This window comes from Chiloscyllium punctatum, chromosome 12 (assembly GCF_047496795.1).
Source record: "Chiloscyllium punctatum isolate Juve2018m chromosome 12, sChiPun1.3, whole genome shotgun sequence".
Lineage (NCBI taxonomy): Eukaryota > Metazoa > Chordata > Chondrichthyes > Orectolobiformes > Hemiscylliidae > Chiloscyllium > Chiloscyllium punctatum.
Window position 1 is genome coordinate 48,380,945 of NC_092750.1, and position 18,432 is coordinate 48,399,376.

The 18,432-nt window shown below is 37.9% G+C and overlaps 1 protein-coding gene across 4 annotated transcripts in view; it reads left to right on the top strand.

The window, feature by feature from the left end:
* LOC140483843 (microphthalmia-associated transcription factor-like) overlaps positions 1 to 18,432 on the top strand; it is a 293,041-nt gene that overhangs the window by 135,666 nt on the left and 138,943 nt on the right. For all 4 annotated transcript variants that reach the window (XM_072582541.1, XM_072582539.1, XM_072582542.1 and 1 more), the window contains one exon: positions 11,939 to 12,188. In XM_072582541.1, coding sequence (XP_072438642.1) covers positions 11,939 to 12,188 — 250 coding nt within the window. The remainder of the gene's footprint in view (positions 1 to 11,938; positions 12,189 to 18,432) is intronic.

Sequence of the window (18,432 nt, forward strand, 5' to 3'; positions counted from 1 at the left end):
CTTGATGGCTGAGGCTAGACCTAACCTTTTTACTGGCTCCCTCTCCAGGCCGAATTATTACATCGAGCAGCTTCAGTTGAATTTGGTGCCAGATGTTCTGCTAAGCAAAAAACTTTTTTTTCTCTCTCTATGTGTAATTCTTTTCCTGACTGTGAAAGACTGAATAAGTTACATCCTGCACAGCATCAGATCAGCATTTCCTCACCTGGGAAGGGACTGGAGGAAAAACTAATGATAAAAAAGCTGATCAAAGGTATGAAGCACCTGAGAAAGAGCAGTTGATTCAGAGATACTGACAATAATAATGAAGGAACATTGCTCACCTGCTGTCTGAACCCAAGAGATGTACACTGTGTATCTATCCTGCAATAAAGAGCTGACATTGGAATATCAATGATGACAACAGCAAGCATTGTAGAATATCAGTAATAGTAGAAAATGGTCAAATATGCTTCACTGGGGTAGGAGAAACATATATGCTAATCCAGTTCAGGCATTGATCAAATGCTTGTTCAAAAATGTAGATGTTACAGAAGAATGTGAAAGACTAAATGGTGGAAAAGCACAGGAGTTAATGCAATCATTTTGGAAGCTAAAGACATGAAAGACAATAACTGAGAAGTGGGAAATAAAATTATATGGAATAAAGGAAAACTTGGGCAGAGCGAGAATTAAAGATATTATAGCCATAGAAAGGGTGAAGCAATAAAGTACAAGAATAAGAACTTTATAAATTAGATATCAGAAAAGCATGAACTGAGGTAGTTGGACAGAGAGGTCAGTGGTGCTAACTTAGTGATCATGATGTGGGTAGTCTGGATTGCTCAGGTTGGTAAGTAATGTACTATAAAGGCGCAGTAAAGACTATTTCAATATCTTCGGATTGACCCAAAGTCTGTGGATGGCTTGGAGAATATTCAAGTATTATAGTCTTCAGGTAACAAAAGACAGATATGAAGGACTTGCCTGAAGTCACAGAAGAAGCAAAAAAAAAGCTTTCGATCTTTGAGGTCTGCAGTTATGTCTTGGCCATCAAGAACAACTTGCTGCAGTTGGGGAAATGATTGCTTGTTAATAGTTTGGCTAGTGGAGAAACAGTTTTTAAAGACTAAAATACATTTTCCTGTCTTTGGCTGCTTTTAGCCAGCCTCTCAATATCCTTTCGACAAATGTTAGGCATTATTCCTGGGAGGTGTCACCCAGTTGCCATTGTAAAAGGAAATTTGTGTTTACATTGCATTTCCAATGTCACATCTAGCCCTATTAACATCTGTCCATGTTTGACTCAGTTCTCTTTCTTTTGACCTTTGAACCCAGTTCAAAATAATCCTTATATTATTTACCTTTAATGTTGCAAAACATCATATAATGCTTCGCAGAAACATTATCAAACAATATTTGACACAGAAGCACATACACACATACTTTAAGAAGGTAACTAAAGTCGACAAAGAAATTGAAAGGAACAACTTGAAGAAAGTGAGAGAAAAGGAGAAGTTTGATGTGTCTGGAAAATTATCCTTATCACCTTCAAATTCTAATGACGTTTTTGGTTGCAGTTCTTTGCCTTTTGCCATCATCAAAAAATATAAAAAGCTTCAAACTTAAGGTTTGAGTTCCATCTAGTTGTTAATAGCTAGCAGTTACATGATTATTTAACTGCTTGAATATTTCATGTAGGATTGCATCTGTTTTTCCAAATTTGAAGTTAAGCAGTTAACTTTGTTTCCTCCACGCATACTTATAGTCATAGCGTCATAGAGATGTACAGCATAGAAACAGACCCTTCGGTCCAACCTGTCTACGCCGACCAGATATCCCAACCCAATCTAGTCCCACCTGCCAGCACCCAGCCCATATCCCTCCAAACCCTTCCTATTCATATACCCATCCAAATGCCTCTTAAATGTTGCAATTGTACCAGTCTCCACCACATCCTCTGGCAGCTCATTCCATACACGTACCACTCTCTGCATGAAAAAGTTGCCCCTTAGGTCTCTTTTATATCTTTTCCTCTCACCCTAAACCTATGCCCTCTAGTTCTGGACTCCCCGATCCCAGGGAAAAGACTTTGTCTATTTATTCTATCCATGCTCCTCATAATTTTGTTAACCTCTATAAGGTCACTCCTATGACGCTCCAGAGAAAACAGCCCCAGCCTGTTCAGTCTCTCCCTATAGCTCAAATCCTCCAAGCTTGGCAACATCCTTGTAAGTCTTTTCTGAACCCTTTCAAGTTTCACAACATCTTTCCGATAGGAAGGAGAGCAGAATTGCATGAAATATTCCAACACTGGCCTAACCAATGTCCTGTACAGCCACATCATGACCTCCCAACTCCTGTACTCAATACTCTGACCAATAAGGGAAAGCATACCAAATGCTGCCTTCACTATCCTGCCTACCTGCGACTCCACTTTCAAGGAGCTATGAACTTGCACTCCAAGGTCTCTTTATTCAGCAACACTCCCTAGAACCTTACCATTCAATGTATAAGTCCTGCTAAGATTTGCTTTCCCAAAATGTAGCACCTCGCATTTATCTGAATTAAACTGCATCTGCCACTTCTCAGCCCATTGGTCCATCTGGTCCAGATCCTGATGTAATCTGAGGTAACCCTCTTCGCTGTCCACTACACCTCCAATGTTGGTGTCATCTGCAAACTTACTAATTGTATCTCTTGTGCTTGCATCCAAATCATTTATGTAAATGACAAAAAGTAGAGTACCCAGCACCGATCCTTGTGGCACTCCACTGGTCACAGGCCTCTGGTCTGAAAAACAACCCTCCACCACCACCCTCTGTCTTCTAGCATTGAGCCAGTTCTGTATCCAAGTGGCTAGTTTTCCCTGTATTCCATGAGATTTAACTTTGCTAATCAGTCTCCCATGGGGAACCTTGTCGAATGCCTTATTGAAGTCCATATAGATCACAGCTACTGCTGATGAATAATGAAAACTGAGTTCAGGCATGATACTGAAACAATAAATTATTGGGTAACTGCATTTAAAAGTAAAAATATATGATGAAATTTCTCAGTTTTATGTTGACAGAAGAGTATTTAGGGAGATATTCTGTTGTTGGATCTTTTTCCTGACAATGTCTTCAACCTGATATTACCATTATTGTGAGAGGTGAAAAACTGAAAAAAAGTGATCAATTTATATTATAGTGAATTGAGAGCTATTTCTCGTAACTTATTTTTAAATTAAACTAGTTTAACTCATTATATGACACATTCCTAAGGCCATTACATCTAGAGATGGGACTTGAATCTAGTCCAGAAGTAGGACTATTACCATAGCACCACAAGGCTTGTTACTTTCTTAGTTTATTGTTGGACGTATTCTGTGAGTATTCCGTTCAGACTTATAGTTCAATTAATTTCTGGGTGGACATGAGGTTACTTGAATCCAGGTATCCTGGCTCAGAGGGTAGACATTACCACTTGTATATAATTTATAATGTATGGCATGTAACAGGGCTATACATATTACTTTTGTATGATAGTTTAGTTTATATTTGGTTTAGGTATCCAAGAAACAGTTTGTCAGTGCTTGACTTCAAAAATGTAGTGCATTTTACAGAGGACGCAATGGCTTCATAGGATTATTGCTAGTCTATTAATCCAGAGACCCAGATAATATTCCAGGGACCCTAGTTTGAATCCAGCCATGGCAGATACTGAAATTTGAATTAAATAATGATGACCAAGAAATAGTTTTGTTTGATGGAAAAACCCATCTGGCTCACTAATGTCCCTTAGGTAAGGGAACTGCCATCATTACAGGATCTGGCCTACATGTGATGCCATAACCACAGCAATGTGGTTGACTGTTAAGTGCCCTCTGGGCAATTAGCAATTGGCAATAAATACTGGCCTTGCCTGTGACACTCTCATCCATCTTGCGCATGATTTAAATAATAAGGCTGTTTTGGGAAAAGTTTATTTGATTGTATAAATAATTAAATGATACAGCAATCAAGTTAGTCTTTCTGAAAAGCTCAAAACTGCTGGCTTTATCAATAAATTGCATTTTGTTAAGATTTATACTGAAGTTCCCTTTAAACTAATTAAATGCATGTGAGCTTCTTGTCCAGGATTCATAGACTTTTTAATGCAATGAAAATTGCCTTGTAGGCAGTAATTTGAATTTATCTGATTATATTCGGGACTAAAGAGCCTTTGAGTTGTAATTTGAAATAATGATTTAGTCTCATTTGCACAACAGGCTATCTATGAGGAATAGTTGGAGGATTGTTAAATGGCTAATGTCACTGGATTTGCTCGCTAGTGCTTGATAAGGAGGCTGTGTGGAGGTTTGGTGGTTAGTATTCAAATTAACACCAATTCTAACAGCCACCAGATGATTGGGAGCAAACAAGTTGTCACTGAGGATTTTGATGGAATTTTCCTTAAATTTTAATCAACTGTTAACAGTTCTCCTGCTGCTGATGTTTCAAAGAGGGCTTTTGAAACCCATTGAAAGACTTCAAATGACAGTGGAGTCTTGCAATCAACAGTTATTTTGGAAATGCTAAAGATTTCTTGCCTCGCAAATATAATTGAACCCTTGAACCTCCATTACCATGTCAGAGAGGCTGTGTGTCTTCTAACACTCACCCTGTCCTGAAATGTGCAGCTGTGTGCCAGCCACCTGTAGTGGAGATAAAAACATAGAAAATAGGTGCATAATTGAATTGCAGCCTTGTTATAGTTCTCCATGAATATTGCATCTCGTACTTGAAGGCTAACTCTGTGTCTCTCTGTTATGGCATCTCTACACAAGTTCAAATTGTGATAAGCAGCAATTCAGCCAAAAGCATGTACCAAAGCCATTTTTTCAAACAATTGCAAAATACCCATTTTAGCACATGCATTTGTCTTTTTACCACATATAGCTGCTGTGGTATCCATTTGCAGTTTTTAATAATTGAACATTATAGGCCTTTGATAGTGGCTAGTCCTGTGTGAAAGTTCTCCTGCAGTACAGTTGTGAAAACTTGCTATATGAGGTGAAATAGAAATAAAGATTTTTGAATATTATTTGGGCTGATTTCTTTTGGAAAAATGGATCTTGTACCCACATTTAATATGTTTTACAGCCATGTTTCCCAAATGTATGTGAATGCAGCCTTGATAAGTAGTAGGGCATGTTGGGAAGACATAACGACTTGCAAAGAGGAGTAGAGATAAGTATGGCATTATATTAACACAAGGGATTAAAGAAGAAATTCAGGCAATACATTAAAAAGTCAAGAGTTCACTAAGATGAGACTTAAGAGGTAAAAAGGAAAATTTGACAATAATTTGTCATTGACAACAAAGAGATACTAAAAATAACATCTCAGGCCATTTGAAAAGAAATGCTTTGGTATTCCCTTCATCAAGGTTAATTTCGAACAGTAATTTAAAAATAAAACAAAAATTGCTTTACCAGCAATTTGTTTCTGATTTACTGTTCTACCTGTTCTCCAGTGTGCACTTTCTGTAATTTTTTTTGGTCAAGTTTCTGTGGTCTCAGTTTTGTGCTTTTTGCATTAATGCAAAGAATTATTCTATTTTATGGGACAAACAGTAATAAAAAAAACTCAGTGGAGTAGAGATCCTGTCACGACAGTATTAAAGTTATGAAAAATCAAAATTACCTTGTGAAACACAATACTGAACACAACATTAAATGACATAGGAAGTAGATTTACTTTGAAAAAAAACAGAGCTTTTTTAGTTTTTAGATCAAAATTTGTAATAATATTCTAGTTTTGTCTCAATGAAACTAATTATATAATCTATATGACAATATGGCTTTAATCCAGCAGTGTGTTGGATTAAAAAGAGAAGAATCAGTGGAAATCTGGAGTAAAAAAAGACACACCTTAGCTCATTATGAGTTAAAAAGCATTCATATCAGTTTTGCAAATGAAGTATTACTTTATTTGAATTTTTTAATTAAATGAATCTTCAGTGTATACAACATTTCAATCTTCACTTGTTCAGAATTGTCTTTTGTTGTATTAAGTCACCTTGAAGAATTGAATTGTATTCACTATTTTGGAGATTAGTTGATCCCCACATTTGATTTCTATTATTTTGGACATAGAAAGTTTTCTAATCCTTTTCTGTTTTTAACACACTTCAAATATGATGGTAGTAGTCAGCTCTTGTTACTTACTTGATGTGTAGCCTTTGCTTTATCCCATCTTAGTCAAAAGATTGTTCTTTTCTGCACATGAATGTTGAAGAAACTGATAAGGCTAGAGTTGTGCGAGTGTTGTTTAATTTTCTTAATCACAATTGATTGCTTTGGAACATTAATATTGGAACTGAAGGATGCTCTGATACCATATCATGTCATAAATATGACTGGGAATACTATTTATCTGCCACCAGAGGCAGATTAAAATATATTTTACAGAATATTTTAAGTAGATCAGTCAGATATTGAAAATTATTTATTTTAAGCATGATAGAAAATAATTCCACAAGAATTTGGAGTATTGAAGTTATGTGTAATATGGATTCAAATAATGCCTTTGCTGTCACTATAATTTTCTGTAACTTTAAAACATGTGGTTTTTTAAAGCACAGTCATACATGACATCCATACTAAAACGAAAATGGTCAAACATCATAATTTCAAATTAATAACTTTGTGAGTAAGTTTGATTTGTTTGACAATCAACAGTATTAGTGTCAAGCACTTTGAGACTATAATGTATGCACTGATTTAGGAGCTAATTAGTCTGATCATTCAGCAGCTGTATTTGTTGTGGCATAAAGGTATTCTTCTCATTTTGTTAAAAGGATTAATGGCTCAGGATGTTTTGAACTCACAGACCTTGAATAGAAAGAAAGGTTATATTTTTGTATGTGGTGTGCACCAAAAAAACAAGTGTGTCTTGCTTTCTGGAAGATAAGACTGTATTTTAAAAACTGACAGTGGAATAGAATATATTGTTACATTGGTTTCTTATAGATTAAAAAAAAGCTGCAACTTTAGTTTCTTAATTGCTTAATAGAAGAAAAACACAAGACTGTGAATAGAGCAAGCTAAACTTTGATTGTCACCAGATGTGCAAACACCTAACTCAAATAAGCATTCCACACTGGAAATTTCAGATCTAACACCTCTTTTAGGACCACCAGTTTGAAATGTATCTCCTCAAAGTTTCCCTCCAACCCGACTTGAAAATACCGGTAGATTGCCATTCTTTCATCATCACTGGATCACATTCCCAACAGAACTGACTGGTCTTCCCTTCCACACCATCCTCCCTCTCAAATCATGCTGTCTTCTTTTTCACCCACTAGGTTTTTTCTTTCACCCACTGTTTCCACTCTGTGTATCTCTTTGTATCTTTGTCCCAATCCTCTTCAAGATGTGCAGTTTCCACACTTCTATGGTAATATATAACTATCATTATTTACTGATTTTTTCCAACTGCCAACCAGAACTCCCTCTTTGCTGAGTTCTTAAGCCACTTCAACTGCCATTACAACACCTCTGTCTACTTATAAATAGTGTCCCATGAGTATAAGCTTGATTATTGCATGTCAACCTAACAGAATTACATGATGAACTGAATATTTTCCATTTAATTCAAGGTGTTATGTAAAAGCATTTTTAAAAATTGCATATATGCGGTGACATTTCCTTTATGACCTTTAACACTTTAGCCTATCAGATGTATAAATTCACTTCACTGCTATAGAGTGTAGGTTTTCTTTTACAGATTTCCAAGTAGAAACTGACCACAGGAGAATACTTCCAATTATTTTGCTGTTGCAGTCATCTTTAAAATTAGAAATGCCGAGCAGTGCTTGAAGTCTGTTATGGTGACTGTGGCATTGAAAGGAAATGATTTATGTGAAACAATATGCTGTACATGACAAATCATCTGGCCTGAAAGAGTTTGCAGCTTTCAAAAATGGATCAGCAAATATCTATAAAATATTATAAGAAAAATAATTCTTTATTTTACTCTGTAATTAGTGTGCAGGGCTAGGCCAGGAAAAGCTTTAAGTCGACATTTGATGCATGTTTTAATAGTTATCAAATATTTTATACATGCAAGTCTTTAAGTTTCTGATTTAATTACTGAATACCGATAAGGAATGAACACTTCATAAGGGGTTATATTTTAAATGGACTACTATGCCAAAGCTAGTATTTTCCCAGTATGCGTAATAAAATACATTCCATTTCAAATTCTTGCTGAGCAGTTATAGTTTGAATGAATTGTTCATACAGTTCATAACATAAATATCAACTTCTTTACTGGAGGCTTGCTTGGGAAGTTCAATAGATGGGTGATAGATCTTTTCGATGAATTATTATAGAGGCTAACTTCTCTTTGGAATACGTGCTTGATATATTAGAAGTTTTCTAGAAAAGTCTTGGTAATTTAAAAAAAATAGTTGCTAGTTCAGTTTGGCGAAAATGTTACATTTCACTCTTATTCCTCTTCCAATTCTACATTTAAAAAATAAGTCTTTATTCAAAGAATGCAAGATTCCTTGGTTGACAGGGCAAATAAAGTAACCTAAACCCAGGGATCAGTTGATCACACCTTTTTCTTAACCACTTGTGAGGTGTGAATATCAATGGTAGCATGAGTACGTCTTGCATCCTAAATTGCTTCTAATCTGGTGCTGAGCCAGTTTAATGAAACACTGCATTTGTGAGGTGGAGGTACATCAGCAATGCTTTTGGGTGGTGCATTCCAGGATTTTGATCCAGTGATCATGAATGGATTGTAACTTGGAGGAGGTGGGTTTGTAACTTGGAGGAGGATGGACAAGTGGTAGTCTTTCCATGCTTCTTGTTCTAGGTGTCAGAGTTTGCTTGTTTCGAAAGTGCTTTGGTGAGCCACTGTAGTGCAACTTGTAGATGTTACACATGTGCACCAGTAGTGGACCTTTGGGTGACAATCAAGCAGATTTCTTTGTCTTGGATGATTCTGAGCTTCTTGAGTGTTTGTTGAACTATACAAATACAATCATGTGGAGACTATTCCATTGCAATCCTGACTTGTGCTATATAGATGGTGGACAGACTTTTGGAAATCATCTAGTGAGTTAGCCATTTTCTGATCTGCCTTTGTAGATCAAGTACTTATATGGAGGATTCGCGGCTGAAGAGCTTCTGTGCAGAGGAGAGGCTGAAGAGCTTCTTATGCCCGAAACGTCGATTCTCCTGTTCCTTGGATGCTGCCTGACCTGCTGCGCTTTTCCAGCAACACATTTTCAGCAAGTACTTATATGGGCCAGTACGTACAGTAGAAACTCAATTATCCAGCATTCGATTATCTGAATATCAGATTATCCGGCAAAGTCACAAGGCCCTGATGCTTGGCTAAACTATGTTGTCTGGAATTCGATTAACTGAACAAAATACTCCCTGCCTGTGCCCTTTGGATAATCAGGGTTCCTTTTTGTATCTGGATAAGCTAAACTCCAGAGTGTTAATGTTAGGTAATTCAATTATGGTAATGCTGTTGAATGTCAAGGGACAATGGTTAGATTCTCCCTTCCTGGAGATGGGCAGTGCCTGGCACTTACATGAGAGTGTTACTTATCACTTATCAGCTCCAACCTCAATGTTGTCCTGATCTTGCTGCGTATGGACAGTGACTGTTTCATTGTCTGAAGAGTTGCAGAAGGTACTGAACATTGTGCATGCATCAATAGATATCTCCACCTTTGATGTTATGATGGAGGGAAGGTCATTGATAAAGTAGCTGAAATTAGATGGGTCTATGATAACATCCTCAGGAAGTCCCAGAACAGTGTGCTGAGGCCGAGATGCTTGGCTTTCAATAACTACAACCATCATCCTTTGTGCTAGAGATGACTCCAACCTGTGGGCAGTTTTTCTCCTGATTTCCATTGACTTGAATGTTACTAGAACTCCATTAAATCCTTGAAATTTGAAAAAGAAAACACAAAAAATAAAATAGGAAATAGACAGGCCAGGCAGCAGAGGGAATAAGAGTTAATATTTCAAGATGAACTTTCATCAGAAATTATGTCATACTCCACATTCCCTTGAAATTTCTTTCCAGCTGAGGTCAAAGGTCTGTGTGCGTGATAGCAACTTCTGGAACTGGTAGGTTGTGCTGCGATAGGTGTGCTGACACTGATTGCTGGGCACGGAACCTTTGAGTGACGCTCCCTCTGTTGCTGCCTCGATGTCAAGGGAAGTCACTTTCTTTCACCTCTGGCACTCACCGGTGTAACTCAGTTTGGAGCTGGATCCCCTGGCTGACTCCAAGCTGAGCATTGGTGAGCAGGCCATTGCTGAGCAAGTGTCGTTGCATAGCTCTATTAATGATACTTTACAATCACCATTACTGTCCAATAGGTGATGTGATACAGTACCAGGTCATGTTGCCTTCCTATTTACCCTGCCATCTTTTTGGAAGTGCATGTTTTGTTTTCATATTCCTCTGATAGTTTGACTTGGATTAGAGAAACACAGACATGGCTATATGTCTTCCACTCCATGGATCATTCCTTGAATATTTGAGGCCAAATTTTATTGGGGAAAATTACAACCTTCTCCCTTGAAAATGGGTTGCGTTTGGTGCTGTTCAAAAAGGGGCAGGGGACCTGTTCACACCTGCTCCCTGCCTTAGTCTGGTTGGCTGCAATTTTAAATTGTAGATCGTGAAAACATCTGTCAGAGCACCCTGAGGTTTTTCTTTAATCTGATATATTTTATTCTTGAGGCCTGGTTGCTTTTATACTAAACTGAAGAGTGATGTTGGCTTTCCCGCCAGGGAAGAGCTGAACTGGGCATGAGAGGAAGTCCAAATGGAGGAGCTTCAAAGGCTTTCTGTGGGATAGGGGTGTAGGTTCTAAAGTTAACCATCTCCTCGTGTCGGGGGGGGGAGTTATTCTAGGGCCGTGTGGTTACCTCTGAACCAAACAACTCTAAAGGCTAGGGAGTTACTTCTTGATCTTTGATGGATGCTAAAGTTAAGTTCTCCTGCTGCATTTCCCAGAATGCAGTGCTGTCGAAGAGTTCAAATTGTACCATATATCTATAATGTTGACAGCCATGTCTGTGCAGATTGGTAATCTGTCTTATCTAGCTTTAGTACGAATTTTTAAACTAAATTTAATATCTGTTCTTTGTCTGCAGTTTTAGCTTAGATTAGTTACAGTGTGGAAGCAGGCTCTTCGGCCCAACAAGTCCACACTGACCCACCGAAGCGCAACCCACCCAGACCCATTCTCCTACATTTATCGCTTCACCTAACACTATGGGCAATTTAGCTTGGCCAATTCACCTAACCTGCACATTTTTGGACTGTGGGAGGAAACCGGAGCACCCGGAGGAAACCCACAGAGACACTGGGAGAATGTGCAAACTCCACACAGTCAGTCGCCTGAGGCGGGAATTGAACCAGGGTCTCTGGCGCTGTGAGGCAGCAGTGCTAACCACTGTGCCACCGTGCTGCCCATGACATGACAGATGCCAGCCTGACAATTGACTTAAAATTTTGCCCAGAACTGTTTAATACTTGGTTTAACTGTTTGCGAACTGAATGTTTCCACTTATGTCATGTATAGCTGAGAATATTACCTATCACGTAACTAGAATGGTCACCACTTCATAACGTTTTTTTCTGTAAATCCCTCAAGCATTTTCAGCTTGGTACTTAGTCGTTGTGATTTCGTGCTGAGCTTTTTTGCCACTTGTACTTTGTAAAGGAATTCGTCATCATCGTTTAAATGAAGAAAAATGCCTTGGAAGTGTATAGATTGCATATTGTCAAACTCTATGTGCCAGCTTTTAAATTTTCTGTCAGTTAAATTTTCTGAATTGCCAGCAGTATCCTCCTGTTAAAATGCATTTTTTTTTCTTTTCCTGCTCATCTCGTGTTGGATTCTAATAGAAGTCTGTTTTCTCCACTATTGGTTTCCACCACAGCAATTCATCAGAGCAGCAAGGATCAGCTAAACCCCCATTAACCTCCTCCAATATGACGTCACGAATACTGCTACGGCAGCAGCTCATGCGCGAGCAAATGCAGGAGCAAGAACGAAGAGAACAGCAGCAGCAGCAGCAGGCAGCACAGTTCATTCAGCAGCGAGTGCCAGTCAGCCAGACACAGGCCATCAACGTCAGCGTCCCCACCAGTCTACCCACAAATACCCAGGTGCCAATGGAAGTTCTCAAGGTATTGCTTAACCTTTATGTCTATATTCCTTATTTGTTTGTGTACTACATGCGATAAGACTTATTGAGGTTATCAAGAGGATATTACTTTCCCTACTTTAGCGTAGTCACATCAGCAGCAGCAGAATTATGTACAGTACAAATACTTTTCAGTTCTTACAATGACTGGTTTTGAGAAGTCTTAAGTATATATGTGGTCTCTACAATGCATTTTCTTTGAAAGCAACAGCAAGGTAAATTTAAAATGAAAACAACAGCTCAAAAGTTATTTCTTCAAAAGAGCATTTTGTCAGATGCCTGGAATTGAAGCTCATCACAGAAATGATCTAATACACGCTGGGTTTTCAACTCTTTGCCAGTGGTCACATTTAATCCTATTTCCTCCAATAAGTTTGATGTTTTCTAATCGGCCTGATTCTTCATCAAACAAGGAACTGCAGGAGCTTGTTAGTATCTCCCTATTATGTGGGATATAGTGAATACCTTCCTAATTACGGCATGATCTCAATTTGAATAATACAAGAATTATGATTTTTCTTGTGAATCTGCATTTTGCTTCAAATATTCGAACGGTGTTCATATGTTGATCATTTACTTCATTTTCCTTACGTTACATTAAAAAACAAATAAAGAATAACTATATAAAATAGTTAGTTTCACAGTGGCTGAGTAATAGTTTCATTATTTATCTATAGTGTGTATCAAGCCTTTGATCATCTTTATGGTTACTGAAACTTGTCAAAAAACAAGAAGCATCCTTTTGGTCTCTTCACCTGTTTGTTTTTATGTAGGTGCATTCTTAATGAAGTGTTTTGAAAGATATGAAAGTTTCATTTTTAAGTAATATTGGTCTGTTTTTAATGTTAAATTATTCTGTTTCCGTTGATGCAAAACCTGCATTCCATTTTATAAAATTCAAAATGGTTTATTCCATTTGTATGAATGAAACAGGGAAACTGCATGAAGCAGCATTGCTTCTTTTTGAGTTTTTTTTAAGCAGTAATTTTCATTTTGTTCTCTAGGAACATGTCCTGTAAATCAGTCCTATTGGTATAATTTGATCAATGCTTGTAATCTGAATTCTTAAACAAATGTGTTACTTCTGTCTCAATTGTACTTGATCATAGGTTGAGCAAAATGATGTTTAAAATCTAATCTCGCCTAATGCTCTGTCTGTAAGTAGTGGGACTTCAACTTTCCCTTGGTGTAAATCTGCAATTGTTTCAGTAAAACTATCATGGAATTGGAGTAAATAATTTGAGAGTCCATGTAGAAATGGTTAAAATAGGAAATTTATTGACAAAAATTGAGACTGTCTAGACTTGAGTTTCAAAGCTGGATTTTTCTGTTCAGGTCCATGTTTTAGATTTTGCCAGGTTCGTGAAGATCCACCCCCCAAGGGGGAGGTGAGGTATAAAGATGGTAGGGATGTAGTGGGATAGTTGGGGGGGGAGCATGAAGACAGTCAGTCGTTATGGTCCCTGCCCAGTTAAGTGTGAAAGGTAGGTTTGCCAAATTTGAGGGACAGCTGGAGGCCTAGCTGCTGAGAGTGGGTGTCAATATGAAGGGGTGGTTTATCCAACATTTTTCTGAAGATGAAAATCATATACAGTAGCCAGGCTCTCTCTGTGGGCTGGAAACAAAGAGGGGAAGGTGTGGGGTGCAAGCAGCATGGAATCTGTAGATAGGATGGCATTTAACTGAATTGCATCTTGGTCGACAGGAAGGACTAGTTACCTCCTTCAGCCAGTTAATCTGGCCTCTGCTGGATCAAGAAAGTGGAACTAAATGGAAATCCACCATCTCCTTTAACCAACATTATCAAATTCCTCAGTGCATCTAATTAGCTGCCTTCCTCAAAGACCCTGAACCTGTATTATCAAAAATCACTGGCATTGGAAATGGTGCAGGGAAATTGCTGGTAACAGTGTTTTTGTATTCTATCACCATTCCTGTCCTTGACAGTGCCCAGAAATTCAACCCTGGGTTCTAACACAATTCCCAGGATGGTGCATGAGGCTGTGGTGGCCCAGCTGATTCAGACAATACTTGGCTGCTCCACGTAATTAATTTAGTCCAGGTAAGCTCAGGCGGTGTTTGTTGAGGAGAATCTGGGCAGTCAATTGCCATCCACTGTTTCCTGCTTGAAGGGACAATGTGGAAATATTGAATGAGGAGATGATCAGTTGCAATCGAGATGCTTCAGACTCAAATTGTTGATTGCTACAGCAACGCTTGAAATGGATTACTTGGGTACGACATAAGCTATGTGTGGAAATATTCTGCAGTAGGAACTGGGGATAGGAAAGTTGGAAAGAAGAGGAAAAGCACTTTGTGAAAGTTGGTTACATTTTCCAAGCTGAACAGGAGTCTTAAAACTCTGCAGAATGTCACGTGGAATAGATGGTTTTCATGGTTATGTTGTGTGTTGTATGTGAAAGGTTCAAGGAGATGTGATATCTTACCTAGTGATCCATTGTATAGCATGATAATCACCAACATGTTTTGAAAGTGTTTAACAAATAAATAAATTGTTGATGTTTTCTTCTCTATGAATAAGTTTATTTGTCTAGCTTCATTTGTTTCATCTATGAACTTTTAGCAATTATGCTTTTTGTTTCTTTTATTCATTCACTGGATGAGATCATCCTGAATTGTTTGGGGACAGTTCAGGAATCAACCACTTTGCAATTGGTCTGGAGTCACATGTAGGCCAGACCGGGTAAGGATGGCAGATTCCCTTCCTAAAAAAACATGAGTGTACCAGTTGGGGTTTTATGACAATCAGCTCTGGATTCATGATCGTCATTAGACTCTTAATTCCAGTTTTTAAAAATTGCATTCAAATTCCACCATCTGCTGTCATAGAATTTGAACCCAGGTCCCCAGGATGTTACCTAGATCTCTAGATTTAATAGTCTAGTGATAATACCATGAGGCCATTGCTTTCCCTAATTTAATATAGCAACTTTCTCTTGTGTGTTGCTATGTATTGAGCATTGACCTGTTTGCGTTTTATTAACATGTAAATCTGTACAGATTTCTATAAAGTTGACCAAAGGACAATTTCATAGTCATTTCTGCCCACTGGCACACCTTCATTCGGCCCTTTTCATTTCTGTAGGTGGTCAGTGCACTTGGCTGACTCAGAAACCTCATTAATATATGTCAATTAAGCAAGGTGTTAGAAACATTCCTCAGTGCAACCAATAGTAGGATTATTCAGGCCCTTTGAAGAAACAACTCCTATTGTGCTTAGTCCTTATCCTTTCCAACCATGAAATGACCCTGATTGCTGTCCCCATCATTAGCATCCTTCACTTAGACCTGCTGCCTGTATAAATAACAACTTATTATATCATTGCTAAGCCATGCTCTGTCTGAAAATGATTCGGTGCATTATCTGTCCAAAGTTTTGAAGTAGACAGTTGGATGTGTTGATCAGTTCATAAAATTGTTAACATCTTTTATTTTCATCCTTGGAAGGCATGTGTAGTTTTCTATCAGTGCTCTCTAGGAAATCTGATATTGTATTATTTGTGTGTAAATTTACTGGATCATTTACTGTCTTAAATGCAAAGTTTTAAAAATTAAATCTACAGAATGAAAATTAAAGCATGATAAATTAGTTTGCTTTCACCTATTGGGAAATACTTTGATTCACTGTTGCTCACTAATAGTGATCAGTAAAGATAGCTGAGTATTTATTCTCCTTCTGTGGCATTGCCCAGGAAAAGACTTTCGCAATCTTCAGCATGCTCACTGAAACATTCTTCTCTATTCTTTTCATTTTTTAAAGCTTCTTTAGGCCTGGTTTTTCAAATTTAGTGACCATTGCATCTGCGGGACATTATAATTGCAACATTGATGGAATTATAATGCAGGATGCCCAGCCAATAGTTGCACAACACGTGCTAACTTTTGGCAGAAAGTCCCAGTGATTAACAAGAGCCAGAAAAAATATCATTCCTCAGTTCATTTCACATCTTCAACTGCATTTATAAAACATAGCAGATAATCCAGTCTACCTTTTCAAATGTTCCTTGCTGTTTGATTTTCAAAAGTTAACTATGCTACTTCATTAGCAATATTTGTAAATGAGACACCCTATTTTTTAAAAATATTATTTTTTGTATCATGTGTTGGATCGATAGTTATTGTATGCTTGGCACTATTCTCTGATAGTAGTTGATTTTAAAGGGTGGCATGACCTGAATTTTTATGTTAGTGAAAAGTCATATATTTCTGTAAAGTATACTGTAACAATTCTTTTGACTTTTGTATGGTTTGGATTTCTTCTGACCTTGTGATTGCATAACCTCTATTCAAGGTCCCCAAATCCTTTACAGCTAATGAAGCCCCTTTGAAATGTTGTCAGTAATGGGAACAGTGTGCAGTGAATCAACACATGGTATGGTTCCATGAACAACAGTGAATAATGACCAGATAATCTGTCCTACTGATGTTGGTCAAGGGCTAAATATTGGCCGAGATACTAGAAGAACACTTCTGTCCTTCTTTGAAAAACAAAGTGGGATCGTCGACGTCCCTGTGTTATGTCAAGCATTCCAATAGATATGTAATATACCTTTAAGGGACATGCTCGTGATGTCATCACTGAATGATAATGTGTGAACTTATGGTGTAACCGTCTCAGTCTCCATCTTACTGAGTCCACTGCAGCATAGGATGCTGAGGGAGGTATGCAACACTATACCTAAATTGTTAAGCTTAAGGCCAGATGTACAAGTGCTAATGATTATTGTGTACATGTGTAGATACCAGGTGTTGGAATAAAAGTTCAATGAATTCTTTGTAACCCACATCTCATTTGTGTGTTATGGTGTGAATATAAGTGCATTTGAAGATCATTACCTATCAACATGAATCATGGCATGATGACAGTGCAGTAATAAGTGCCACTAACTGCCTGAAAAAGAATCCTTGCTGCAGATTAGTCTGCCCTGGATTGTAAAGCACTTGGATGACTGACCATACTATGCTGCTCGTTGGATGCTGCCTGAACTGCTGTGCTCTTCCAGCACCACTAATCCAGTATACTATGTTTGTGCTCATGCAGATTGCCAATTTAAATAGCCAAGGGGCAGATTCACCTTCTTCTTAAGTTGAAGTTCAAGACCTATCAAGCTAGAAGCCCCTTATCTCATTTATAACAATAAAAGACAAGTTTCAGCCTCTTCCTGACAAAACAGCAATGTTACAGTTGTTAAGAAGATTTCTCATGAGTTTAAAAACAACCTCAGAAGCTAAAGTATTTCCTGCAAGCTTTTAATTCATATTGGCAATAAGAGACCTTTGTCTCTTAAAGGCATAGGCTCACAGTCAGCAAAATGTCTTAAAGAGCCCACAACCATGAAAAATGAAATAAAGTAGAAGCAAATGATTGAAAAATAAAAGGATAGAACAGGGAACCAAGTGAAAAAAAAATGAACAAACCAGCTCTGCATTCTGTTTTAATAAAAAGGAAAACCACAGACCTTCAGTAAGAAATAGAAAGCAGGTATTTGATTATGGATTGGACAGTGAGTGATATCTTCACTGAATTAAGCAACACATGCATCTTTAATGAACAGATCCAGAGAGAAGAACTCTGAAATTTGTGCTTGCTATCTGCAAGTAGGGGCTTCGAAGAATAAATACATGCACCAGAAAAGAGGAGATAGTTTTAGGACCGGTTCAAGGTGCAAATCAACTTTTGATTAACAATCTCTAACCCGTATTATATAAACTGAAATCCCAAACGTCTGCTGATGACTTTGTCACCAGGTGCCATAGAAAAGGGAATGAGTGTGATTTCACCGAAGAGGACCTTGCAGGGACACTAATTGAATTGGTATTCAACTCTACTCTGATTAAAACTTATAGGAAAGATCTGGGCAAGAAAAAGGACCAAACAATTTATGCCTTTTGGGGTCATAATGGCAGGCCAATATTAATTACATGCTTTAACTACAGTCAGCACAATTGCTGCCGTTAGCAAAATGCATCAAACCAATCGGATCTGTCACAGGTGTTGCAATAACGCAGAAACTGCCCATGTTTTTTCTTTGCACCAGCGAAGTATGTGGCACTAAAAAACCTTTGGCATGTATACGCAGAAAGGCTGGTTTCAAAAGCTATGCTTGACCCCAGAAGATCTAGGTGACCAACAAGGGGTACAATGCATTTGCAGTATTCACTTGTCAAGGTGCAAGGATATGTCTTTGAAGTCAGGTACTAGCTAG